Source organism: Cucurbita pepo, chromosome 13 (genome assembly GCF_057944985.1).
Source record: "Cucurbita pepo subsp. pepo isolate OVF chromosome 13, ASM5794498v1, whole genome shotgun sequence".
NCBI lineage: Eukaryota > Viridiplantae > Streptophyta > Magnoliopsida > Cucurbitales > Cucurbitaceae > Cucurbita > Cucurbita pepo.
The window spans coordinates 12,921,513-12,946,765 of NC_141810.1; the positions used below are offsets into that span (position 1 = coordinate 12,921,513).

Consider the following 25,253-nt stretch of genomic DNA (forward strand, 5'->3'; position numbering starts at 1 on the left):
TCTCATATCAATGAAAATAATTGTTCTCACTTATGTACTTATGCTCACTTCTTTCTTAGCCAAAGTTAATCAAACGCTCAAGCTTTACAAATCGTTACTAAAGTAGTTAGATGAAGGATTCTATAATTTGTAAGAAAAAGTGAATAAAATTAGTAGTACCTTAGTGGGTTGGCTTTGAAAGCAAATGGTACCAAAGGGATCAAAATTAAAGTGAATGAAATACCCCAATTTGATTTTGAGCATAATGTTGGACCCTAGCTTAGGTCGGTACAACCAAAGCTACATTATGTCATGTGCGCTACGAAGCTAAAGTTATGCTAATTGGGTCGCTATAATTCAAATACTTTATTTTCAAATCAACTGTCTAAGCTTATTTATAAAATTAGGTTAAATTAAAAATTTGTTCTCTGTCATTTATAAAATTTACAAAGACAGACGAATAGGGACAAAGGAGGCTAAGTAGAAGAAGAAGAGGAGACGACAGAGTGAGCGAGAAGAAGATGACGACGACGACTATGATAACAACAATGACGACGAAGAAGAGATAAATTATTGACGTTGAAAAGCAATGAACAAAAAGAGAATTGCACTGAACACAAAAATGGAAAGAGACGACGACATCATAGTAAAGAAGAAGAAGCCAATGAGCAAGAGAGTGCGATGTTGGGAAAATAGCGAAGAAGAAACCGAAAGAAGAAGAAAACATTTTAAGTTTAGGTTTAAGGAACTTTACCGAACGTTTTCGTATTCCATAACAAATATTTTCTTTGGATTTGTAAATGGTTTGTTTCATCAGCTAGTAAAAAGTAAAGCTTTGTCTACGGAAACACGAGACATCAGATTAAAAAAAAAAACGTTTTTCAATGGTTATTTTAATATGTAGCTGAATTTTTACTTTTATGTTTATAATAAATATTTTTTTATTAACTTCTCCAATCTAATTCTATATTACATATATACAAGGTAGCTCGGTGTCATGGGCAACACGCCTTAGACGAGCATGACAAGCATGACCGTGACACTCGGCTTACCTTACCATATAATTCTTCAATAATATAATCATAATATATTAAAAAATTAAAATTAAACACCATTTTAAAATTTTAATTGTAATTTAACTAAAAAAATATATATTTATATATATTACAGTTACATTACATGTGACTAGCAAGCAATTCAAAATCTTATCAATGTATCATTGAAAATATTAAATTTGCAATGAAATGATTTATTTGAACAAAAATTACAATATAAAATGTTTTTGACGTGTAGGGTTAGGGATTAGGTCAACATCATCATCACCGTTAAAGTGATGCTTTGGAAGAAATAATGACCAATCCAAGCTGTTGATTAGTATTAATATTCTAAAAATCATATTTACTTAAAATTTTTAGACCATAGTTTTTATAAATATTGGAAATTTTTTTATCCATTTTTTCCTTTTTCATAATATTTTATAAAACTACGTTATTTATAAATATATTTATTTTGCAAAGTGGTCCAAAATAATATTGAATTACGAATTCTGACTTGAAAATATAAATAAATTGCATAGAAGTCCCCAACATACAAGTGAGTCGTAGATTTTACATTACTAATATTTCGTTCATCGAAAAGCCACTCATGCGACTTTTTCTAAGTATAATTTTTTTATAATGTCATGATTAGATAAAAAGATAAATGTTTAATTTAATTATTTAATTACGTGGATTTATTATCCACCTCATCCTTTCTAATATAAACATTACCAACGTAATTAATGTCAATTATCTAAAATATATGATTTAAGAAGCACTTAATATCATGATTAAGAATAGGAAAAGAGTGGGGACCACTTAACCCAAGCAAAAGGAAGACATGCAGTGGGGTCCACGTGGGAATTTTAGTTTAATGGCGAAGCCAGTTGTCACACTAATCATATTTACCACTAACCTTACCCTTAATGCAATCATTCCCTCCATCTTCCAAAATTATATTTTTTTTATTTTTTAAAAAAAGTTGGTTTTATTTTTAAATTCTACCTTTATGCTATTGTTTTTCAAAAAAAAAAAAAAAATTTACATTATGTTTGTTAGTATATTACCGTAATACATCAACGGACAAATCAAACAAGACACGTTGCACCACAATTTTTACATATTCTACCGAAAATAAATTTTATATGAAAATAAAAATATTTATTGGTTCTGCTCCCTATTTTTTACTAATAATAATCGATTGGTGGACACAAAATTATTATACAAAAAAAACTTTATTCGAAGTCACTTAGTGTTTTTTTTTTTTTTTTATGTTCTTGTTTAACTCTTTTCTTTTCTTCGGTGTGAGTTTCAAAAAAATCTCAGTTCATAGATTCGAGAACCACGTCTATGGATCAACTCTACAATATGTTGTTAGAATCACGTCTCAAAGTAATTTATTAAAAAAAAAATTAAATTATTATTATTAGATGATCACGATACTTTCCAAAAATTAAAATTATTGATCTATAGCAAAACAATAAAATACCAACTTGTATAATTGACTCATTGAAAAAATTATTACAAAAATATTTCGGTAACCTAATTCCGAATTCTCAATAATATCCCACAAAAAACAATGGACTAAATCTCGTGAAGCCAATTCGTAGGAGTTCAAAACGACTCAACTTCGATTATTTAATAATTCGCATCATTTATGATTTGGATTATTAACCGGTCGAGTCACATGTATCTAACATATTATAGCTAACATTTTTTATATTAATTTGTTTATTAATTTCAATAAAATCAAGTTTATTTTTTAATTATTTTATTATACAAGTGGAGAATACTAACATTTACAAACTTAATTATTTTTTTTAATCCAACTTAATTTTGATGTAATTATTGAAAAAAAAAATTAATAGGCTTTGCTAAATTCAAATGAGAGAGATAATGGGCATAGTGGGCCAACCCGCTCGTGCACTGCATGCTAGGCCTGGCCCATAAACTCTGCTTTTAAAGCCCACATGTGAAAGAACTTCCTTTAAAACGTTCCTTTTCATTTACCCTTCTCTTTAAAATAAATAAATAAATAAATAAAAGAGTTTCAATTGATTGAAACCGCTCCATAATACCCACCCAAAAGCAAGTCATGAGGAGAGGAGAGGCGTGTGTGCTTCTGGAGAACCTAAAAGCAAAGCCATGAGCGCTCATGTTCAAAGTGGACAATATCATACTATTGTGGGATGAGCGCTCATGTTCAAAGTGGACAATATCATACTATTGTGGATACTATTGTGGAGAGTCGTGTGTGCCTTTTAGAGAAGCCCAAAGCAAAGTTATGAGCGCTCATGCGGACAATATCATAGCCCAGTTTCAAAGCCCCTCAATTTCATTTCATCCCATCAAAAAATATCTCCTTTTAAACTTATTACCCCTAATAATTCAAATTAAAAACAACCCATTTCATCAATTTATGAACATCATAATCAAACTCCCCCTCTTCTCTATTTAAACCCTCTGCATCCATCCATTCCTTCGCCAACGCGCGCTAATGGCTTCCGAGAAAGTTGAAACCGTAATCGCAGGCAATTACGTTGAAATGGAGAGAGAAGAAGCTGATTCTTCAAGCTCCACTAAGTCCAAGCTCTCCGCACTCTTCTGGCATGGCGGCTCTGTTTATGATGCTTGGTTCAGCTGTGCTTCAAATCAGGCAAATATTCCTCCATTTTGTTGTTCTTTCAATACCCATTTCTCTGTTCTCTCTGTTCTTGAGTTCCTCATGGTTTTCTGGGTCGATTTTGGCGTTTTACAGGTCGCTCAAGTGCTACTCACACTTCCATATTCATTCTCCCAACTGGGAATGCTTTCTGGGATTCTCTTCCAGCTCTTCTATGGTCTAATGGGAAGCTGGACTGCTTATCTTATTAGTGTTCTTTACGTTGAATATCGAACCAGAAAGGAACGGGAGAAGGTTGATTTCAGAAACCATGTCATTCAGGTAAGTTCTTAATACCCATTTTCTTTTGAAATCTCTCGTTTTCTTTTACCAAAACGCCTGATTTTGTCCTCTGCAGTGGTTTGAAGTTCTTGATGGGTTGCTTGGGAAACACTGGAGAAATGTGGGCTTGTTTTTTAACTGCACTTTTCTCCTCTTTGGATCTGTGATTCAGCTGATAGCTTGTGCGAGGTAGTTTTAACAAGAACACGAACACGAACACGAACACGAACAAGAACGAGAACAATAATTGTCTGTGTTTTTTCACACGACTTTGATGGGTTTGGTTTTGCAGTAATATCTATTATATAAACGACAATTTGGACAAGAGGACTTGGACGTATATCTTTGGCGCTTGCTGTGCTACCACTGTCTTCATTCCTTCTTTTCACAATTACAGAATTTGGTCGTTTCTTGGTCTTGTGATGACTACTTACACTGCTTGGTATATGACCGTTGCTTCCCTTATCCACGGACAGGTACGATAATAAGATCATTAATATCCTCGATTTTCATTTCTTTAGTGTTTTACAATCTCAAATTATGTTCTTCCTGCTTGTTTGGTTCTGCAACAATATGAACAGATCTTAATTGGTTGTAGTATAGAAGATGTTTTTCAGGAATGAATGAGACTGTTCTTATGGTTGAGCTGTGTAACACCCCTAGCCACGCTAGTACGATACGTATCGCCGTTAGTCTCACGGTTTTAAGATGCGTCTACTAGGGAGAGGTTTTCACACCCTTATAATAAAGAATGCTTCGTTCCCCTCTCCAACCAATTGAGATCTCACAATCCACCTTTCTTCAAGCCCAGCATCCTCACTGACACACCTCCCAGTGTCTAGCTCCGATACCATTTGTAACAGTCCAAGCCATTGCTAGTGATATTGTCCGCTTTATCCCGTCTTACGGTTTTAAAACGTGTCTGCTACAGAGAGGTTTCCACACCCCCTTATAATAAAATATGTTTCGTTTCCTCTCCAACCGATATGAGATCTCACAATCCATCTCCCTTCAGGACCCAACGTTCTCTTTGGCGTACTACCCAATGCATGACAATGATACCATTTGTAACAGCCCAAGCCACTTTTACCGTTTTAGTCCGTTACATATCGCCATCAGCCTAATGGTTTTAAAACGCGTTTGTTAGGGAGACGTTTCCACACCCTTACTAGTAATGTTTCGTTCCCCTCTCCAACCGATGTGGGATCTCACGGTGGCTTGGACGGTTATCGTAAAGGAAAAAGCTATCTAAATCAAAATATCAAACTGGGTTTCATTGAAATAGAAAGAACAACAAGAAGAAGAAGAAGTAATCCTGTTTGCTTTTTGTTATGTGAAGGTTGAGGGAGTGAAGCACTCAGGGCCTAGTAAAATGGTTCTGTACTTCACTGGGGCTACCAACATTCTTTACACCTTTGGAGGACATGCTGTAACAGTGTAAGCATTTCAAAACATAACTTTAGAACTACATTCATTTCCACCAAATTTGTATTCAATTTTCATGTTCATGTAGGGAGATAATGCATGCCATGTGGAAGCCCCAGAAATTCAAGCTCATTTACTTGATGGCAACGCTCTACGTGCTTACACTGACACTGCCATCAGCTTCAGCTGTCTATTGGGCTTTTGGCGATGACCTCTTAACCCATTCAAACGCTCTTGCTTTGCTCCCAAGGAATGGCTTTAGAGACACTGCCGTCATCCTCATGCTCATCCATCAGGTAACATTCTTAAACAAAAAAACAATCCTATTTGAATTGAGATTTCCATTATCAATGTGGCTTTGATTATACAGTTCATAACATTTGGATTCGCCTGCACACCTCTCTACTTTGTGTGGGAGAAATTCTTAAGAGTACATGAAACAAAGAGCTTGATCAAGAGAGCTCTCACGAGACTACCCGTTGTGATACCGATATGGTTTCTCGCAATCATTTTCCCGTTCTTCGGACCGATCAACTCGACGGTCGGATCCCTTCTCGTTAGCTTCACCGTCTACATAATCCCTGCTTTAGCTCACATGGTCACTTTTGCTTCTCCATCAGCCAGAGAGGTTACTCAGTTTCTTTTGTTCCAATTCACAATTCATTTTCTCTTAACTTTCTAACACCTTTTTTCTCTATACAGAATGCAGTGGAGAGAGCTCCATCATTGTTGGGTGGCTGGGCAGGGCTATACTCTGTGAACATATTTGTGGTGGGGTGGGTCCTGATTGTGGGATTTGGGTTTGGAGGGTGGGCTAGCATGCTCAACTTTGTTCATCAAGTTAGCACATTTGGGCTATTCACCAAGTGCTATCAGTGCCCTTCTCCCAAGCACTGAGCTGAGATAAAGTGAACATAAGTATGTTTGTGTGTAAAGAGATTGGGAATCCCTTAAATTTTTCTTCCTTTTTTGATGTATTGGTGATGATTTTAAGACAAGGTGTGATGGCAATGTCGGCCACCCCTACACAGACACTCCAGCTGAGTTTGTAGCTGGTGAGTCCTTTAGCTTTCCCTTTTTGATATTAAGAACTCTGTTAAGTCTTGTTCTTCATGAATATGAGATTCTATTCATCATTTGATCCGTTTGATCCGTTTGATTCGCTTGGTGTTGTTGTCTGGTTGTTGTTTGTATAAACGACAGATGAAAGAAGTCGTTTGTGTTCGTCTACAGAATGAGAGGACACTGTCCCCAACTAGCTGTCTTCAACACTACAAATTATTGAAATTTATACATGTTGAGATAATGAACTTTTTAAACAAGAATAAGAAATAATGAATGTTCGTCGAGTTCTTAGATACAAAAGCAAAAGTTCGGGAACTTATATTGCATACTTTTTTTAATGTTTTAGAACGTATTAGCTACAAAATTGAAAGTTTAAAAACTTGTTTGATGCGAGCTCGAAATGTAGTTACGGGGAAATAGATCAAACTATCGACTTTTGGAATGACATTATTTTTTAATTTATCGAGTAGGTTTCTCACTATTGCTCAAATCTTATAATTTCTTGTTATAAATACACGAGCTTCTTTGGTCATATCTTCTACTCTGCCCTCGAGTAATGGTGTGAGATTCCATATTGGTTGGAGAGAAAAACGAAGCATTCCTTACATGAATGTGGAAACCTCTCTTTATGTAACGGCCCAGATCCACCGCTAGCAGATATTGTTCTTTTTGGGCTTTCCCGAGGGCAGGAAGGTTTCCATGCCCTTCTAAATAGTATTTTGTTCTCCTCCTCAACTAATGTACGACATCACGCTTTAACGGACACATTTTAAAATTTTGAAGGGAAGCTCAAAAGGGAAAGCCTGAATATGACAATATTTGCTAGTGGTGGGCTTGAGCTGTTATAAATGATATCAGAGCCAGATATCGGGTGATGTATCAGTGAGACGCTGAGCCCCCAATAGAGGTGGATTATGAGATCTCACATTGGTTGGAGAGGAAAACGAAACATTCGTTATAAAAATCTGGAAATCTCTACTTAGCATACGCATTTTAAAACCTTAAAGAAAATCCCGAAGAGGATAATATCCGCTAGCGAAGGACTGTTTGATTAAATTCTAATCAAACGAAGCTTGGAACTATGGTTGGTTTGTTGTTTTAATTTTGAAAGTATTTATTGAATTTTTGTCCAATAATTATATATATATTTTTTTTCTAAAGGCTTCTTTTATGGGGAAAAAGAAAAGGCCACGTCATAGTCCTTTTGGGAACTGTCTCTGCAAAAGCTGCCTGTATGTGGGCTCCCTATATAAATAGTACAAAAGCATTGGGCTGATAAGTGGGCCCTATTGAGTTGATGGGCTTATGATAATTTTGTCAATAAATGGGCCTACAAACCCAGGCCCGTACCCGAAAAGTTAACAGTGACAATTTAACTTTTTTCTGACCACCAATACGCCTTTTCTTTGACCAAACATGAGTCAGCAGGTTAAATCCAGCGTAGGGTCCACGCTGGCTACACGTGTAACGGATCCATTGGATATTGGGCATCACATGTGATATACCCCTTTTGAGACATTTCCAAGATAACACCTTTTTCTTTCTTTTTTTTTTTCTTTTTTTTTTCTTTTTTTTTTCTTTTTTTTTCTTTTTTTTTTTTTCTTTTTCCATCTTTTCCATCGAATCTATTTCTATCTGAGTCTCTTTATTTATCTTTTTACTAAAAACTGAAACGAAAATAAATAAATAAATAAATAAATAAGTAAAGATGGATGCTTCCCTTCTTCTACAATGCTTTTCTACGTGCACAATGTCAGAGATAGATTCTGACAGCACGTGATGTGTACTGCCACGTCAACATGACAATTTTTCAATGTTTGTTTGAGTGGTGGGATATTTGGGTAACAACTTTTCAAAATGTTTGACCTTGGTTTACTCTGCCTTTTTTACTGTGAGCAGTAAAAATTGTATTTTCTTAAACAAAATTAAGTAAATGTTTCCTCTTAAACCATTTGATTTTTTTTTTTCTTTTTTTAACTATTCTCTTAAATTTTAATTAAATCACGGTCACCTTAACAAAATACTCGTCGCCGTAAAATGTCGACACTTTAAAGACATGTCAAATTAACTTTTAGTTAACGTGGTCCTAAAAGAGTGAAAACTATTCTTACTAAACATGTTCTATCATTGAGCCACGGAAGAAGAAGGTATATATTTAGGATCACTCTCGTTTCAATGTGGTTTCGGTTCATTAATGCATCATCATTTGCTCGAGCATCATAAATAGCATTTTAGTAAACTACGTCGTTCCTATCATTGAACCACCGAAAAGGAAAGTTTATATTGTTAGTATAGATAATAACTTCAATGTTTGAAAGTCTTTCTGAAAGACTTTATCTTCAAGAACCGCTCTCATTCGAACGTGGTCACGATTCATTAATATACTCATCTTTTACTCGAGCGTCACAAATAGTTTTTCAGTAAACTATGTGAATACGCTGATTACTCTTAATTAACCCTACAAAAGCATACGATTGGTTTCATGAAGACAAGAAACTAAGAACTGAAATTCATAAACTCTGTTGGATGATGAGAGTCCACATCGACTAATTTAAGGAATGATCAGGGTTTATAATCAAGAAATACTATCTCCATTAGTATAAGGTATTTTGGAAGAGCACAAAGCAAAGTCACGAGAGTTTATGCTCAAAATAGACAATATCATTATCATTATGGAGAGTCGTATTTGTCTAACATGGTATCAGAGTCATGCTCTAAACTTAGCCATGTCAATAGAATCCACAAATGTCGAACAAATGACTCCAAAAGAAAAAAGAGTCAAGTCTCCCGCCTCGAAGGCATAGCAAAAAATGACTAAGACTCTAAAAGAAAAAGGAGTCGAGTCTCGATTAAGGGGAGGCGTACTTTGTTCGAGGGGAGATGTTGGATGATGAAAGTCTACATCCGCTAATTTAGGGAATGGTCATGAGTTTATAATTAAGGAATACTATCTCCACTAGTATGAGGCGTTTTGGGGAAGACAAAAGCAAAGCTATGAGAGCTTATGCGCAAAGTGGAAAATATCATACCATTATGGAGAGTCGTATTCGTTTAACAAACCCATCAACCTGTAAGTCAAATAATGTCTCCATAAGAACGTTACGATTCATCTAGAAGTTTCATGGATCCAACTTTGGCAGAAACCAGTGAAGGAGAAGCACAAACGATTACAGAAGTTCTCAGAAAACAGAGCAGAATTGGATTGAATACAAACCTCCATTTTTCTCAAGCTTCAAATATAATGACACAGTTGTTACAGAGATTGAACAAAAACCCAAATCAGATATCCAAAATGAGAATGTGGGTAGTAATCTATGTACCCTACACCGATGCAGCTAAGATTTCTATGCTCAAAATAGGAGAAAATTCAAATCTGGAAGCCCTGAAATGGCTTTAGCTTCTCCTGCCAAACACTTAGAAAGATATCTAAAATAGGATTAGCTTCCTCTTTTGGGTGTTCCGTGTTAGAGGATTGTTGAGAGATGAGTTCCACGTTAAGGAGAAGAGTATAGATTTATAGGAAAGGAATACTATCTCCATTGGTATGAGATCTTCCGGGAAAACCAAAAGTAAAGTCACGAGAACTTATACTTAAAGTAAACAATATTATACCATTGTGTAGGGTTGTGATTTCGGAGTCTTTCCCTTAGCTTAGTCATGTCAATAGAGTTCTCAAGTGTCGAACAAAGAAATTGTGAGCCTCGAAGGTATAGTTAAAAGTGACTCAAGTGTCAAACAAATGTTGTACTTTGTTCAAGAGCACTAGAGAAGGAGTCTCGAATAAGGGGAGGTTGTTCGAGGACTCCATAGACCTCAAGGGAGACTCTATAGTATACTTTGTTCAAGGGGTGGATGGTAGGAATACTATCTCTATTTGGTAGGAGGCCTTTTGGGAAAACCAAAAGTAAAGCTACGAGAGCTTATGCTCAAAGTGAACGATGGAGTGTTGTGATTTCTAACCTTACGAAGAAAACGAGTCAATAATCCCAACTCAAATAATGGAAGTTCGGCCCAAAGAATCAAGGAAAGAACTTCATACAAAATGGCATGAACATTTAATCATGATGGATTACACATATCATGTTGTATAACATGTTAAGAACATCACAATAATCAAAGGAAGAATGAATTAGAAATGCCGGAAAGGTATAGCATCATATACAAACAATTGCATCATTCATCATCGAATTCTGAACAACAAATTATGGAACACCCAGAACCAGAAACAGTGAACAATCGAAGCCTTATGCTTAATTGCCACGGATTCTTGTGCCCTCAATACCAGATTTGCAGTCACCAACACACTAAAATCCCAGAATTCGCACCAAAAAATTAACAGTCCAACCAAAATAATCATCAGAATAAGTGTAAATACCGCTTGAAGGAAGATCCAGATTCTTCATTTGCTTTCATTTTGACAATCCCTAGCAAAATGTCCTGTATCTCCACAATTGTAACAACCACGACCGCCGCCGCCGCCGCCATAACCCCGACCACCGCCGTATCCACGACCCCCTCCACGGCTAGGAGGCGCACCGCCATTTCCCCTATAACAATCCCTCGCCAAATGACCCATCCGGCCACAATTGTAGCACTCACCACCGCCACGACCACCACCCCCGCCGCCGAATCCACCGCTTGGACCGTCGTACCGTCCTCCTCCTCTGCCAAAACCACGCCCACCACCACCATAACCTCCTTCTCCACCAAACCTCCCATAACCGCCGCCTCTACCTCTCGCACCCCCGCGGCCTCCTCCATATCCGCTAGATCTACCCGTTACAGTAACATCCACGGCCTTGGCGCGTTGATCTTCGTCATAATCAATGGAAAACTCAACCGCTTGACCATCGAAAAGAGTTCGAAATCCTTCAGATTGAATGGACGTCTGGTGAACAAAAAGATCGTCCGTAGCATCATCTGGAGCTATGAATCCGAACCCCTTCTGCGCGCTAAACCACCTTACAGTGCCGCTCGATCTCTTCACCTCAGCCATGGAAAGAACGAAAGAAACTAGAAAGAACAATCCACAATCCAGGAGGAGCTAGTAGCAATGAATATTTACAGAAGGAATCAATGGCGGACAGTAGAGGTTTTTGGAGAATTGATTCAGTTTTCGAAAGTGGATATCTCTCGGAAAGAGAGATTCGAGGAAAAAGAAGGATTCGGCGGGACCCAACCATCGAATGGTTCGAGCTGCTTTATCAGCTCCAGATAGCTGCTTAGCCTCTCTTCACCCTTATCCATTGGCTATTGCCACCTCATCAGCTTAATAACGGAGTTAACTGCAAACCAACACGTAATCCAAAAAATTATTAAAAATAATACTGATTATTGTCATATAATTATATCAGCCCAATAAGGCCCATTTAAGCGATTTATAAACGGGCCAAGCCCACTAAGTATTAATTGGGCTGGGCTGGGTTGGCCCAGACTGCTTACTTGATTAATTTAGTCCAGTATTAACTGGGCCGGCCAAGCCCACAATTCTAAATTTAGTCCAGTTTATTCATTTTTTTCCTTTTAAAAAACGGACATTTTAAGAAAAGAAGACAACGTCAAGAACAACGAACAAAAAAGACATGTAAAAGACATAGTAAGCTTAGTTTGAGACGTATATCAAGAATAAAAACATTAAAAATAATGCGACAGATATTCAAATATTAAGGGAGCATAATTAGAGATGTTTATGAAACGAGGCAAGACGGGGATATGGAAGCCTTTCCCACATAAAATTTTCATTTACTTTATGAGAATTGGGGCGGAAATCGAGTCCCTCACAAAGATTTTTATTTCTGATTATTATTCTTTTAAAAAAATGTTATATTAAAGTTTTTATTTTTTAATGGAGTGAAAATACATGATATATATATATATATATATATATATGTATATTGTATGATGAGTATAAATTCAAAATAATAAACAAATGAAAATAAAATTGAATTATTTTGCTATTATGTGTACATATATATTATACCCAAAATATATATATATTAATGGTAGTTAACAAATATATATATATATATATATATATATATATATATAATGGATACACTGGAATTATATTAAAACTTTGCTTGGCATTTTTATTTTGAAATCTTTATATTTAGTTTCCATGTAAATAAAACAAGATTTTATCGTTTCGTCAATAAATTAAAGAAAAGAAAAGGAAAAGCTTTTACCAATCATAATTAAGTTCTTAATTAGTAAAATAGATAATATATTTTTTTTTTCCTTTAATGTGTTATTAAAATAAATTCCATGATTCAAGTAACCGGCCGCCGGAAACATTGTAACCACTTAACAGAAAACGGCGGCCGGAGAAGACATGCAGACGACGATTAAGGAAGAGGTTGCAGACTCTCAGAATCGGCGGCGGCGGCGTTTAGAGTCACTGGGGAATCTTGTTTAGCTTGCAATACGCATACTCACCATACTTCTTCGTCTTATACTTTGGCGGATTGTCTTGGTCGACCAATTTCGGATGAGGCCCAACTTCAAACTCCGGCGGTGGCTCCAGAAACACCGGCCATGATATCCTCACCCTATCCTTTTTCACTGTCGTCCTGTGAAGCACACTCTTGTACTTCCCATTACTCAGTATCTGCCCCACAAAACAGTTCTGATTTAGCCTTTTTCAAAAGAAAAATGAACAAATCTTTCATTACCTCAATTTGGTCGCCGATATGGATAACGAGGGCATTGGGGATGTAATTGACGTTGTACCAATGCCCATCTCTAAACGCTTGCAGGCCTTGAACATCATTGGGCACAAGAATTGTAATGGTCGACATGTCGGTGTGAGCAGGGACTCCAAGAGCCAGATCAGGACATGGGCATGGCGGGTAGTAATTGATTTTCAGTAAATACACCAATTTGTCTCCACCGGCGCTCTCTTTTAGCTCGTGCCCTTCAAGCCCCAGCCCCAGCGAGAGGCTTCTGAAGAGCTTATCCACAACCCCATGTAAGTGTTTTCTGTACTCCTCATTCGCAGCCCTGCAAACCCAGTAACCAATCAAGAGCTATGATCTTTCAACAAATCAACAATCATGTCCGTACCTGTAGGAAGGGGGGTTTTGGGGCCAGAATTTGAAGTTGATGGCAGAAGGGGGCCAAATGATGTGGAACAAATGGTCGACCCAACCCTTTTTTCCATCGACTTCCTTTTGGAGTTTGGTTCCGTAGCCTTCGACGGATTTGGAATCAGGGGGCTTAGCGTAGACCTCTTTCTCCTCCGGTGGGAGTTCGAAGAATGCCTTCCCGACAGCCTGCAAATGGGCGATTGCCTCATTTGGGATGTCGTGGTTGATGATTTGAAACATGCCCCAATTGCGAGAAGCGTCGTCGATGGCTCTGATAACAGAGTCTTCATCTGGGTTTTTGAAATCGATGACGGGAACAGCGAGGAGTTGGCCTTTGACGGTGGTGATTCCGGGCTGCTCGGTGTCGGGGCGGACGAACTCAGCCGGGAGACTACCGGAGAAGAGCGCCGAGGAAGCGATGTCCTGGACCCTCCCGACCTCCATTTGGGAAAGGAATGGGTTTGTGTGTTGGGATGGGAGTGGGATGAATTTATGAATTTTGGTGAGGGAGAAGAAAGGGATGGGCAGGAGAGGCGGAGAGAAACAGAGGCATACAGATTGTTTCAAACCACTGGGCGATCGGTGCGTCTTTTCAGCACAATTGAAGGGCTGCCACTTCTTTTCACATACAAGGATCCTTCAAATTTCTCAGAATAGTCACCTCATGATTGTGGTCTGTGGAGTCAACCTCTTTCAAAAATGGCAAGAAGCCACAGTATTAGAAGTTTTTCTTTTTTTGAATTTGTATGGACGTTAGATATAAATTCAATTTCATATGCAATAATGAAGGAATAATCGTATGAATGTGGGCAATTCCATGAATGTTCTTAAATATTGTCGCCAAAGTAAGGAAAGCTATAATAGGGAAGTAGTTAACCGATTTAGGTTTGCCAAATCACTCAGGACTGTTTATAATTTGCCAAATAGCGTTTAATTAATAATCATAATACATGCACAAAGATTAGATTAAGGATTTACGTTTTCGTTTGGCATATAGTAGTATACTAATGTATAATCCAAGGTATCATTTTCCCATTGACATTTACAGCACGTCCCACAATTTTTAAATTGAAATAACGTCGTCTACAGAGAGAGCTTAATGCGGACGCACCATGGAAGCAGCCGAACTTAGCCACAGCACGAGCCACAAGCAGGTAATGAACCTGATTGCAATAAGTTAAGATTGCAGAGCAGTAAATATATCAAATCAAATCAAATCCATGTATGGGGGAAAAGAGTTCCAAAAAAAACAAGCATTCAACTTACTATGATCGATCCCTCGAACGTTATCGAGACCGCGAGGTGGACCGCGTGGACGACCACCACCGTAAGGCCCTGATCCAGGACCTCCAGGGCCACCACCGTCCCATTTCTTTCCAGAACCGGATCCTTTTCTATAAGCCTCTGATTTTTCCATCTACAAAGAAGCATGGAAACTTAATCTTCCTTCCCAAGATGATGGTTGTTCTGAATGCTAACATTTTTCCAGCGTAAGAATAAGGAATAACTTACCGAAAACAAGGTGGTAAAGAACACACCAATAATGTTTACGATGGCCCAGAAGAAATCAGTGATGGTTTTGAGACGCCAGAATGATCTCTGGGATTTCACAACGCCTACAAGATATCACGCAAGTGCACAGTTGGTCAGTAATGCTCAACAGAATCAACAACTCGGAAACATCCACGTTCAATAAACCTTAGACTAAACAACTTCTTGTCCCAAAAACCCACTCTGAGAATCCTGCTCAACAGATGACCAAAAGGAGCAATCCCAATACCAAGTTCAGAACATTAAACTTTTCCTGATAACCTCCTAATGTCGTAGACACGTTTTCATGGGTGCATGAAAAAAAATCAAATTCTTAAGCAGCACTTGCAGAGAATCAAGAAAATCTGCCAAACATGGGAATATGATACATTTTTATCTCATTGATTCAGTTGAAATTATGGTGATTTCACAAAATTTAACAATCAGGTAGTGCTTAAGAAATAGATGACACAAAGAAGCAATATATCATGCTTTAAGACATGGACTTCACATTGATCACTAACACTGAAGAGCCAGATAAACAAAAGGCAAATGCAATACAATTTTTAATTTTACATTGACCAATGAAAAGACAAAAAATTCCTCTTAAACGAATGGTAACCCTTTGAGTGAAGGGCCATTTTCCAGGCCCTTTATCCTCAATTAAATTCACTAAAGTCTATGACCATATAATTTTATACAAAGTGTAGAGCTAGAAATAGAGTGGAGAAGTTATAAACCCGCGGTCACTTTATCCACACATTCAGAGAAATAACCAAATACCTTGATCTTTGAAGTGTCAGTAACAGCTTGAGAAAATGGCACCACCAAATTTGAAGTTCAAGGAAATGAAATAAGAATTCAACTCATATAACATAATAAAACCATCAAGCTATGTGTCTGATCTATGTCATTAAATGACTAAAAATTTCCCGAACTCATCCACCATATTTCTCTATTTTCCCTATCATTCCATTACGTCGTAGAACATCGCTCTCTTTTCCCTTTTCGTGATTAAATTCATGACCTACGTTTATTTCAATTCCTGTGGTTTGATCTTTTGCGTACAATTTTTCCATTTCCTATTTGACAACATAATATTCACGAAGCTTCTAACAATTAGTTAGAAAAAAGACCGAGAGATATGCAATCAAATCAAAGCGCCGTAAGAATACCACGTATTCCAGAAAAAAAATTACTGGATCTAACCTAATAAGCTCAAAATCGAAACCAGAATCATGAATGCACAGTACCACGGGAAATCGGGAAAGTATTAGAATACAATACATGGACAACCAAAACATCCAAGGATCATTTCTGAAGACAAAAAGAGAACCAACATCCCCAATTCTACGACAGAAATTGGAAAACAAAATCTAAAATATTTCCAAAATAAAGTCATCAACCAATCTCTCGGCAGTGAAATCAAAATAGAACTGATTAGAAATTGAGAGAGAACCTCGTTCAACGTACGCCATCGGCGAAACTTTCCAGAGCCTTCACGATGTCGAAGCGAAAGAAATGCGATATTCTTAAAGCTGGAGGTCGAATTACCGTTCTCGTAAGTCTTCGGTCGACTAGAAATTTCCGCTTCCATTTTTACAGATTTGCGTGTGATTGGCTACAGCCACGTCATATTTTAACATATATTTTTTAAAAAAAATTAACAAACTGGATGACGTGTTAGCGACCAGGGTAAACCGTGCCGGTCCGCATTTTGTTAAACCAAAAAGACAAAAGGTCGAGCTCTGATGCGTTGATAGTTTCGCCAGAATAATCGGACGGTTGTGATCGACCCTGATCACGATCAGCGCTGATTTCTTCATCGCAAGAACTTTAATGCACCAGCCGGGAATCGAACCCGGGTCTGTACCGTGGCAGGGTACTATTCTACCACTAGACCACTGGTGCTTGTTGAGATAATTATCATTTTGATTTAATTCAATAAAATATTTGTAGATTAATTAATCTATATTTAAAAGTATATTGACGTCCATGATTAAAACCCCATATATGCCTATTTCGACTCATTAATAATGAAACATAACTTTTTATGTTGAATTTCGGGGAAACAAAATTGGAATTGGACAAATTTAGCCCTGCCAACTCATTGCTCCCTGTAACTCAATAATAATAATAATAACAATAATATTGTGGAAATTTTAATATATATATTTCTATAAAAATAATTTTTGTTTCCTAATAACATTTTTAATGAGTAATTTCATATAATATAATTTTCAACATAATTTCTATACATTCAAATTTCAATATTACGACGTATTAAGGGTTGTAAGGTAGGGCGGACCTCAATTTCTTTGATTCACACCTAACTTTGATAATGGTATAATATTTTCGAGCGATACTACTTGTTAAAATAAATAGATATAGTATCTCTTCTTTATATATCCACTATTTACATTATTAAATATAGTCTTACGAATATTGACTTCGGACCATAGTATATCACACGCAACTTGCATAAAATGAATTAAAATCATGGACTTGTACTGTATTTGGCACGACATTATTGACATTGTGGAGTTGCAATAAATAAATTTTAATTATGACTTTTTTTTTTCTTTTATATATATATATAACATATTCATATTTAAAATATTAATGTAGGAAGTTGACATTTGTCAATAATATCGTGACATCTTATAACTTTTAGAATTTTTAATAAAATTTTAATCATTTAAATATTCTGTTTGGGATCTCGATAAAACATCACATTTAAAAGATGATATAGCATAACTTTAACATTTAAAAGATTATCGAATGTTTTACAAAACTACATAAGTAGAAAACACACACTCATTGGCGGAATTTAAAACATATTTGATTTGTTGGAACATACAAACACTTGCAAGCATGTTATATGTTACTCACCCTCATGGTCATATCGCCAAATCCTATAAATATCGTGGTGCGTGAACATATATATGCACAAGGTTGTATCAAATATGAATGTATTACCAGCAACAAAGTGGGTCGAGAGTGCAAGTCGAGTCGTGGGAGGTGTGCATTTAGGTCGTGGGCTGAGTGCCACACGAGCGTTGAGTTGCTCGAGTCTTAAATGCATAATATAACTATGAAAAAATAACCTAAAAACAATTATATTGTTGTAGGTAAAGAGGCAAATGTCAATGGATAATAATAATAAATCTTACAAAGCCAATTTGATTAAAAATAAATAAAGAGGGCCAGTGACAAATCAACAAAATTAAATAAATTTGCTTAATAAAAAGGAAAATTAGCTGAAATTATAACATTTTTTTTTGTTGTACAATTAAGATTTTAGATATACTAAAGGTATTTGGACATCATTTCAACAAGCACCAGTGGTCTAGTGGTAGAATAGTACCCTGCCACGGTACAGACCCGGGTTCGATTCCCGGCTGGTGCATTAATGGTCTTGCAATGAAGAAAACAGCGTTGATTGTGATCAGGGTCGATCACAACCGTCCGATTGTTCTGGCGAAAATATCAACGCATCAGAGCTCGACTTTTTTTGAAATAAAATTTTAATAATTTTTGTTCAGAAAAATATATTTTAACTCACTAAACCCGAAGGACAAAAAGAGATTTGAAGAGACGAAGATAATAAATTGGATAAGGAGTAAAGAGAACAGATTGGGAAGAGCAAAAGACAGCAGTGACCGGAAGTAGACAGTGGAAGAGGCGCTGCAGAGAGGAACGCACAAACGGAGAAGGACACGTGTCAGTAGACTGACCAATCTTAGCAAGCAGGGCAGCTTCACACCATTTTTGTATTTTTAAAATAATTTGAAAAATAAAAAGTAAAAGGATAAAAAAGGAAAAATAAAAAAGAGAAAGCGAAGTGGGAAGACAAAGGAATCGAGAGTCGGCGCCCTTGTCTTCGCCGACCAATCATCGCGGCCATTTTTTCTTCCACAGTCTCACCAACACCAACACCAACACTTTCTTCCTCTCTCTCTCAGTTTATATAAACTCCATCTCACGCCTTCTCTTTGATTCCTTCTCCTTTTCTTCTCTTACGCCCTTTAGATCCATTCCCCAAAGGCGTCTTCCGTCTACTTTTTTTTCAACTATTCGGAAGATTGCCTTCTTATCTCCTTCTTTTTCGTTCAGATTTGAGGGTTTTTCTCTGTCTTTATAGTTCTGTTTATAGTTATGAGGGGAGCTGTTGAGCAATCCACTCCAGAGAGGTATGATGATGGCGACAAGGAGAAGAAGAAGAAGCGCCGATCCAATCGCCGATCTAAGCAGAACGCCTCTATTTCGACGTCAGGTAGTATTCTCTGTAACTTGATTTGCTTAATTTTAGTTTTAATTCGTCGAATTTTGCTGAATATTAGTATACTTTTGTTTGGATATGTCGATATTGAAACCTAGGAGGAGTATAAGACTGGGTATGGTTAAGATATTGTACTTGTTAGTACTGTATTCTTCTTTGATACGGAAATCTTCGCATATTGCTCTAATTTTCGATGTTAACAATCGGGGCACAGTTGTATGTGTTGATTCTAAATCACTACTTTGATGCTTATTTCTCAGAAGTCTTTTTTTTTTTTGTTGCCAAGAAGCTGTTTTTGTGTCTTATTTTTGTTTCCCCCAAACCATCTTTGCACTCTTAATATGCTTTTACTTACAAGATATGGTTTCCCTTTTGGCAGTGTCTTGTAGTTCAGTCAATGGAATGTCGGGGGAAGCATCAGAGTGCATGGAAAATGGTAAAATAGATGCTAACTTAACAGCACCCTCGAATCATTCTTCTTTGACACAACAAGCTCATGAATCCAATCATCCAATAGAGCATGGTGTGACCAGAAGAAATAAGATTGCGTTTAGTTCTTTGCCCCCTCTGCATATTAGCGAAGAAGCTGAATTATCTGAGTCGCAAAATTTGATAAATGAAAATCTTCATCCATTGGATGCTGGTGGAAAGATTATAAAATCATGTCCTGAACAGATTGTTTGTGGAAGGATGCCTGGGATCTCTATAAATCAGCACTCCCCTCCTGCTGATGTAACTGAAAATAACACGCAAAGGAAATACTTTGCTTCACACTGGTCCGTGGAGGATGTCGATGAAGGATTACAGGTCAGTGTGACATTCTGATTTTGCATGATTCTATGGGAGAGTGCTTTGTTCAAATGATATAAAGTTTTCTGATATAATGCAGCATTTTCGCTGTTGTTTCCACTTTTGCAGAAAGGTGACATATTTAGAGCTTTATTTCGCGTTAATGCCCACAATAGACTTGAGGTCCGTGTCAAATCTCTTTAGTATATTTTATTGGAAAACCCTTTGATATGTCATTCTCTGAATATAAGCTGATTATGTTTTTTTCACATATTTCTTTTAAGTTTTGTTTTAACATGATATGTTAATCTTGTAGGCCTACTGCAAAATTGACGGACTACCAGTTGATGTCTTAATCAATGGAATTGCATCTCAGAACAGAGCTGTAAGTACTCTCTCACACACAAGCACACATATGAACACATGCTTTCATGCACTTTGCTCATGCACAAACTTAAAATTCGTTGTAGGGTTTCTAGAAAGATTCAAACATTTTGGTTCATTTTTTTGTCAAATGAGCTTTGATTTATGCTTCTAATCTTAGAATATTTGGTCATGCTATTTCTACATGTATGGGTATCTCATCTATGGTCCATATTTTACCTAGATGGCTAGACGTATTAACTTCTTATCTTTGTTTAGGAGATAAGTGATTTAAAAGGTGCTTACATTTAGGAACTGACATGACACTATGAGGCCTAGAAACATCAACTGGTTTATTTATGTTTTGTTTTGAATTTTTCTTTATAGTGTACACTAATGGAATGGGACAATTAGTTCTGTTGTTTGTTTACCTCTCTTTTTTATTTGACTGTGTTGATCTTCTTCTGTCGGAAACATCCCAATTCTGTGATTTCCCCTTCAAGTAAAAATATAGCAACTTGTATTTTGGCTTCTATAGAATTGCAAGAAGAACAATCAAAATGTAAAAATGGGGAAATTTCCATGATCTAAATTTTTTTGTTCAGGGGTAGAGGTTTTTTTTTTTATTTAGATTCACTGTGCTCATCTAGGTGGAAGGAGACATAGTTGCAATTATGGTGGACCCTCTTACATCGTGGACTAGGATGAAAGGCACTAGCGAGGCCCATAACTGTACACATTCAGTGGAAGATGCCAACTTACCTGTAGAGGCGACTGAAAATGACGGCCGTAATTGTAAAGGCAAGAATAAAGTTGATGCCAGTGTTAAGTCTGACAGTTTTAGGAGTTCCTCTTCACCTGATAAGAGGTGTTGTAGTGAGGACAAAATTTTGGATGGAACTGCTTGTGGTGATGTTTTATTAAAGAACGAGCAACGTGATGTATATCAGTCGTCAGTTGTGGATCCTCCAGAAGCACATTATTCTAGTAATCAAGATGATGTGTCTAAGGCCATCCAGAGGATCTGTGCAGTGATTAGTTCATATCCTGGGAAAAGACCGACTGGCAGGGTGGTAGCCATCCTAGAAAAGACCCGACAGCGAGAAAGTATTGTTGGCCATCTTAATGTCAAGAAGTTTCTCTCCTTCCAGGAGATTTATATGAAAGAGATGAATACAAAATCATGTTTATCGCCATCGCATAATTGTGGATATGTCCAGTTGATGCCTAATGATGCAAGATTCCCGACAATGATGGTTCTTGCAGGAGATTTACCTGACAGCATTAAGAAGAGATTGGACAATGGTGATGTTACAGTTGAAAACGAGTTAGTGGCTGTAAAAATTCATGAATGGGTTAATGAGAGTTCAGCTCCACAAGCACATGTCTTGCATGTTTTAGGACGGGGGAGTGAAGTAGCGTCACATATTGATGCTATTTTATTTGAAAATGCGATTCATTCATGTGAATTCTCCAATGATTCGCTGGCTTGCCTCCCTCATACCCCTTGGAAAATCCCACCCGAGGAACTTCAATGCAGAAGAGATCTAAGAAATTTATGCGTATTTACTATTGATCCTTCTTCTGCCTCGGATCTTGATGATGCTTTATCGGTTCAAAAATTAGCCAATGGCATCTTCAGAGTTGGCATTCATATTGCTGATGTATCACATTTTGTATTGCCAGATACTGCCTTAGATAAGGAAGCTCAAATCCGATCAACGAGTGTTTATCTTCTGCAGCGCAAGATACCAATGTTGCCACCGTTACTCTCTGAGAATGTAGGTTCACTTAGCCCTGGAGTGGATAGACTTGCATTTTCATTGTTTTTGGACATAGATAATTGTGGAGATGTTAAAGATCGTTGGATTGGCCGTACTGTGATATGCTCATGTTGCAAACTCTCATATGAACATGCTCAGGACATAATTGATGGATTGATTGATTCCGATAGTTCGAAGAATTTAGGGAATAATTATCCCCAGTTGCATGGTCAGTTTGCATGGCCTGATGTCATTTCATCTGTTAAACTTCTTCATGAAATTTCAAAAACTCTGAAGAAGAAGAGATTTAGAGATGGGGCTTTGCGGCTTGAGAACTCTAAAATAGTATATTTATATGATGAATATGGAATTCCATATGATAGTACGTTTTATGAGCAAAAGGATTCAAATTTTCTTGTCGAGGAGTTCATGCTTTTAGCAAACACAAGTGTGGCCGAAGTTATATCCAGAACTTTTCCCGACAGTGCACTATTGAGAAGGCATCCTGAACCTATATTGAGGAAACTCAGAGAATTTGAATCATTTTGTTCTAAGCATGGTTTTGAACTTGACACATCCTCTTCAGTCCAGTTCCAACAGTCATTAGAGCAGATAAGGATAAAACTTCATGATGATCCTTTGCTGTTCGATATTCTCACATCCTACGCTACAAGGCCCATGCAGTTAGCAACTTATTTCTGTAGTGGAGAGTTAAAAGATGGTGAAAAGGGGAGTCATTATGCACTGGCTGTCCCCCTATACACACATTTCACTTCACCATTGCGACGGTATCCTGATATTGTAGTCCATCGCACTCTTGCAGCCGCAATTGAGGCTGAGAAGTTGTATTTGAAGCACCGAGGAATGATACAGAAAGTTAATAGTGATGAGCAGATTAGATGTTTTACTGGCATGTATTTTGACAAGGATGCTGCCGACTCCTTAGAAGGTAGAGAAGCATTATCATCTGCGGCATTAAGGCATGGAGTTCCATGCGCTAAATTACTTGCAGATGTTGCTCTGCACTGCAATAACAGAAAATTGGCGAGTAAGCATGTTGCGGATGGTTGTGATAAGCTCTACATGTGGGCTCTTTTGAAGAAAAAAAAGGTATTCCCTTTATGCCTTTTTGTGATGTGGTGCAACTACATTTGTCATTTCTTCTAGTTGGGTTCTTTCTCTAAACTGGTTCAATGATCAATTGCTATTTTGTTTCGAACTGTGAGCAGTTGTTACGTACGGATTGCTCATACTATGCTTATTTAATTTCTTTTCTCTATATGTAGTGGCTTCTTGTAGGTTTCTTTTATCCCTTAGTTTGCAGTCCGCCACCCTTCCTTTACGATTCGATCCCCCCCCCCCCCCCCCCCCCCCCCCAAAAAAAAAAAAAAAAAGTATTCCATTTGTCATTGTATTATATAATTGAATCAACAACCTAAATTCATTGTTATGTTGCATATCATAAAATTCTCCCATTGGTGGTATTTGTTGCGTTCTTTCCATACTTTCGTAGGAATGCTACATTTCCATGTTAAACTTTCTATTATCTTCAAACATATTTGGTCTGCTACTGGGCTTATTCAAGCTTTTGAAAGACGTTGCTAATGTTATTATGTTTTTCTTTGTCCTATAAGTACTAAGTTTCAACGGATGATTGATTCATCGGTGGCTTCTTCTTTATATTTTTTGCAGGTTTTGTTCTCAGATGCTAGGGTATTGGGCCTTGGTCCAAGATTTATGTCTCTGTATATACAGAAGCTGGCTGTGAGTGTTCTTTGAACCTGTATTAATTTTTTAATATCTGAACTGGTATTTATTATTTTCTTTTATGATATCAGATTGAGCGAAGAGTATACTACGATGAAACTGAAGGCTTGGCAGTTGAATGGCTCGAAACTACATCTACATTGGTGCTTAGTTTTTTTGGTACTAGGCGCTCGCATAGGAGTAGAGGTTCAATTAAATGGAAGGCATTGGAAGATGTTGCACTAGTTGTTTCTCCTTGCGACCAGAATGTTAAACAGAGGACGCTTGGAGTGAGTCCTAGTGAGTTGGGTGGAACAGGCACAGGGGGTGCTGTTGTGGAACAGGAATCCAATTTGAAATCTCATGTTTCAGATACTGGAATTGAGCCTGCAGTTTTCCCCCTCACAGTAAGGCTCCTTTCGACAATACCAGTAGCACTTCATGCCGTTGGTGGCGATGATGGACCCATCGACATCGGGGTTAGGCTATATATGAGCTCATATTTAAAGTAAAATATATGGTGTTTGATGCGGCAAATCATTTGTTGCCAATCCACTGCTCCTTCCTTCAGCATGTGATATAATGACACAGACAGTTTTTTCTCTTTTTGCTTTCTGGGAATTGCCTAGCTCTGTTGTAGATAAGAAAACCAGTGCAAGGCAATAGGGTTTTAGTGACGTTGTTGTAATATCTGCTGAAGCTTCATTAAGTAGGGAAGAAAACATGATCGATCTGGTGGAGAGAGTTGTAGATAAAGGATGGAGAAAGAAATACAATGCGGCTTCAGCTCTAATTGCTTTTTAGTTGTGTAGGGGAAAGAAAGGAAGCTGGTTTCTGGAGAAGGCCGTTGTTTTTTGTCGGCCAGTTCCCATTCACTGTAACTTTTTTGTGATGCGGCTTGATGCTGGATCCCTCCCACCCATCAGCAACCCAGCTTCATACTAAATACATTGCTTTCTCCTCTCATCACTTCTTTGTTTGCAGCCCAATCAAGATTTTTTTTGGTCGTTGGGCAGCTCGAAAACTAGGTTGTATTGATTGATACCTCTTCTTAGGTACTTCTCTGTATTTTCAAAACTTTCTGAGAATGGTTTGCCGCTGCTGTTCGAATACTTAATTTCCTTATGTTGAGACACAGGTGTTCATTTTACTGCAGGTATTCTCGCCTTGCGTTTGTAGCTTTGATTGTACTATTTAAACCAAATAATGATATTAACATCTACAATTGCTTTCATAATGGTTTGT

General features: G+C 37.2%; 5 protein-coding genes and 2 non-coding genes across 7 annotated transcripts; 3 read left to right on the forward strand and 4 right to left on the reverse strand.

The window, feature by feature from the left end:
- Positions 1-3,444: 3,444 nt before the first annotated feature.
- On the forward strand, positions 3,445-6,526 carry LOC111808325 (auxin transporter-like protein 3). Its single transcript, XM_023694244.2, has 8 exons — positions 3,445-3,672; positions 3,775-3,960; positions 4,037-4,149; positions 4,253-4,436; positions 5,300-5,397; positions 5,474-5,681; positions 5,756-6,013; positions 6,088-6,526. The coding sequence occupies exons 1-8, from the start codon at positions 3,514-3,516 to the stop codon at positions 6,280-6,282; spliced, it is 1,401 nt and encodes a 466-aa protein (XP_023550012.2). The 5' UTR covers positions 3,445-3,513; the 3' UTR covers positions 6,283-6,526.
- Positions 6,527-10,560: 4,034 nt separating this feature from the next.
- Positions 10,561-11,641, reverse strand: LOC111808096 (cold shock protein 2-like). Its single transcript, XM_023693901.2, has one exon. The coding sequence runs from the start codon at positions 11,444-11,446 to the stop codon at positions 10,850-10,852; it is 597 nt and encodes a 198-aa protein (XP_023549669.1). The 5' UTR covers positions 11,447-11,641; the 3' UTR covers positions 10,561-10,849.
- A 975-nt stretch (positions 11,642-12,616) lies between these two features.
- Positions 12,617-14,282, reverse strand: LOC111809053 (flavonol synthase/flavanone 3-hydroxylase). The gene is made up of 3 exons (XM_023695380.2): positions 13,513-14,282; positions 13,122-13,449; positions 12,617-13,057 (listed from the first exon to the last, which is right to left on the reverse strand). The coding sequence occupies exons 1-3, from the start codon at positions 13,977-13,979 to the stop codon at positions 12,845-12,847; spliced, it is 1,008 nt and encodes a 335-aa protein (XP_023551148.1). The 5' UTR covers positions 13,980-14,282; the 3' UTR covers positions 12,617-12,844.
- A 139-nt stretch (positions 14,283-14,421) lies between these two features.
- On the reverse strand, positions 14,422-16,669 carry LOC111809054 (uncharacterized). The gene is made up of 4 exons (XM_023695381.2): positions 16,525-16,669; positions 15,048-15,151; positions 14,802-14,952; positions 14,422-14,698 (listed from the first exon to the last, which is right to left on the reverse strand). The coding sequence occupies exons 1-4, from the start codon at positions 16,541-16,543 to the stop codon at positions 14,664-14,666; spliced, it is 309 nt and encodes a 102-aa protein (XP_023551149.1). The 5' UTR covers positions 16,544-16,669; the 3' UTR covers positions 14,422-14,663.
- A 236-nt stretch (positions 16,670-16,905) lies between these two features.
- Positions 16,906-16,976, reverse strand: TRNAG-GCC (transfer RNA glycine (anticodon GCC)). Its single transcript has one exon. It is a non-coding gene; the product is annotated as a tRNA-Gly (tRNA).
- A 1,427-nt stretch (positions 16,977-18,403) lies between these two features.
- Positions 18,404-18,474, forward strand: TRNAG-GCC (transfer RNA glycine (anticodon GCC)). Its single transcript has one exon. It is a non-coding gene; the product is annotated as a tRNA-Gly (tRNA).
- A 421-nt stretch (positions 18,475-18,895) lies between these two features.
- Positions 18,896-25,245, forward strand: LOC111808491 (DIS3-like exonuclease 2). Its single transcript, XM_023694494.2, has 7 exons — positions 18,896-19,341; positions 19,727-20,154; positions 20,266-20,319; positions 20,453-20,521; positions 21,150-23,372; positions 23,955-24,026; positions 24,101-25,245. The coding sequence occupies exons 1-7, from the start codon at positions 19,224-19,226 to the stop codon at positions 24,518-24,520; spliced, it is 3,384 nt and encodes a 1,127-aa protein (XP_023550262.1). The 5' UTR covers positions 18,896-19,223; the 3' UTR covers positions 24,521-25,245.
- The last annotated feature ends 8 nt before the right edge of the window (positions 25,246-25,253 follow it).

What these genes read in the sequence shown, in the direction of transcription:
- LOC111808325 (XM_023694244.2), top strand. Translation starts at nt 3,514, where the DNA reads ATGGCTTCCGAGAAAGTTGAAACCGTAATCGCAGGCAATTACGTTGAA. An exon ending in TCAGAAACCATGTCATTCAG is followed by an intron (nt 3,961 to 4,036) that starts GTAAGTTCTTAA and finishes TGTCCTCTGCAG; the next exon opens with TGGTTTGAAGTTCTTGATGG. An exon ending in GGAGGACATGCTGTAACAGT is followed by an intron (nt 5,398 to 5,473) that starts GTAAGCATTTCA and finishes ATGTTCATGTAG; the next exon opens with GGAGATAATGCATGCCATGT.
- LOC111808096 (XM_023693901.2), bottom strand. Translation starts at nt 11,446, where the DNA reads ATGGCTGAGGTGAAGAGATCGAGCGGCACTGTAAGGTGGTTTAGCGCG.
- LOC111809053 (XM_023695380.2), bottom strand. Translation starts at nt 13,979, where the DNA reads ATGGAGGTCGGGAGGGTCCAGGACATCGCTTCCTCGGCGCTCTTCTCC. An exon ending in CAAAACCCCCCTTCCTACAG is followed by an intron (nt 13,450 to 13,512) that starts GTACGGACATGA and finishes CTGGGTTTGCAG; the next exon opens with GGCTGCGAATGAGGAGTACA. An exon ending in ATATCGGCGACCAAATTGAG is followed by an intron (nt 13,058 to 13,121) that starts GTAATGAAAGAT and finishes TTTGTGGGGCAG; the next exon opens with ATACTGAGTAATGGGAAGTA.
- LOC111809054 (XM_023695381.2), bottom strand. An exon ending in TCTTTACCACCTTGTTTTCG is followed by an intron (nt 14,953 to 15,047) that starts GTAAGTTATTCC and finishes GCTTCTTTGTAG; the next exon opens with ATGGAAAAATCAGAGGCTTA. An exon ending in CGTTCGAGGGATCGATCATA is followed by an intron (nt 14,699 to 14,801) that starts GTAAGTTGAATG and finishes TATTGCAATCAG; the next exon opens with GTTCATTACCTGCTTGTGGC.
- LOC111808491 (XM_023694494.2), top strand. Translation starts at nt 19,224, where the DNA reads ATGAGGGGAGCTGTTGAGCAATCCACTCCAGAGAGGTATGATGATGGC. An exon ending in TTGCATCTCAGAACAGAGCT is followed by an intron (nt 20,522 to 21,149) that starts GTAAGTACTCTC and finishes GTGCTCATCTAG; the next exon opens with GTGGAAGGAGACATAGTTGC. An exon ending in CTCTTTTGAAGAAAAAAAAG is followed by an intron (nt 23,373 to 23,954) that starts GTATTCCCTTTA and finishes TATTTTTTGCAG; the next exon opens with GTTTTGTTCTCAGATGCTAG.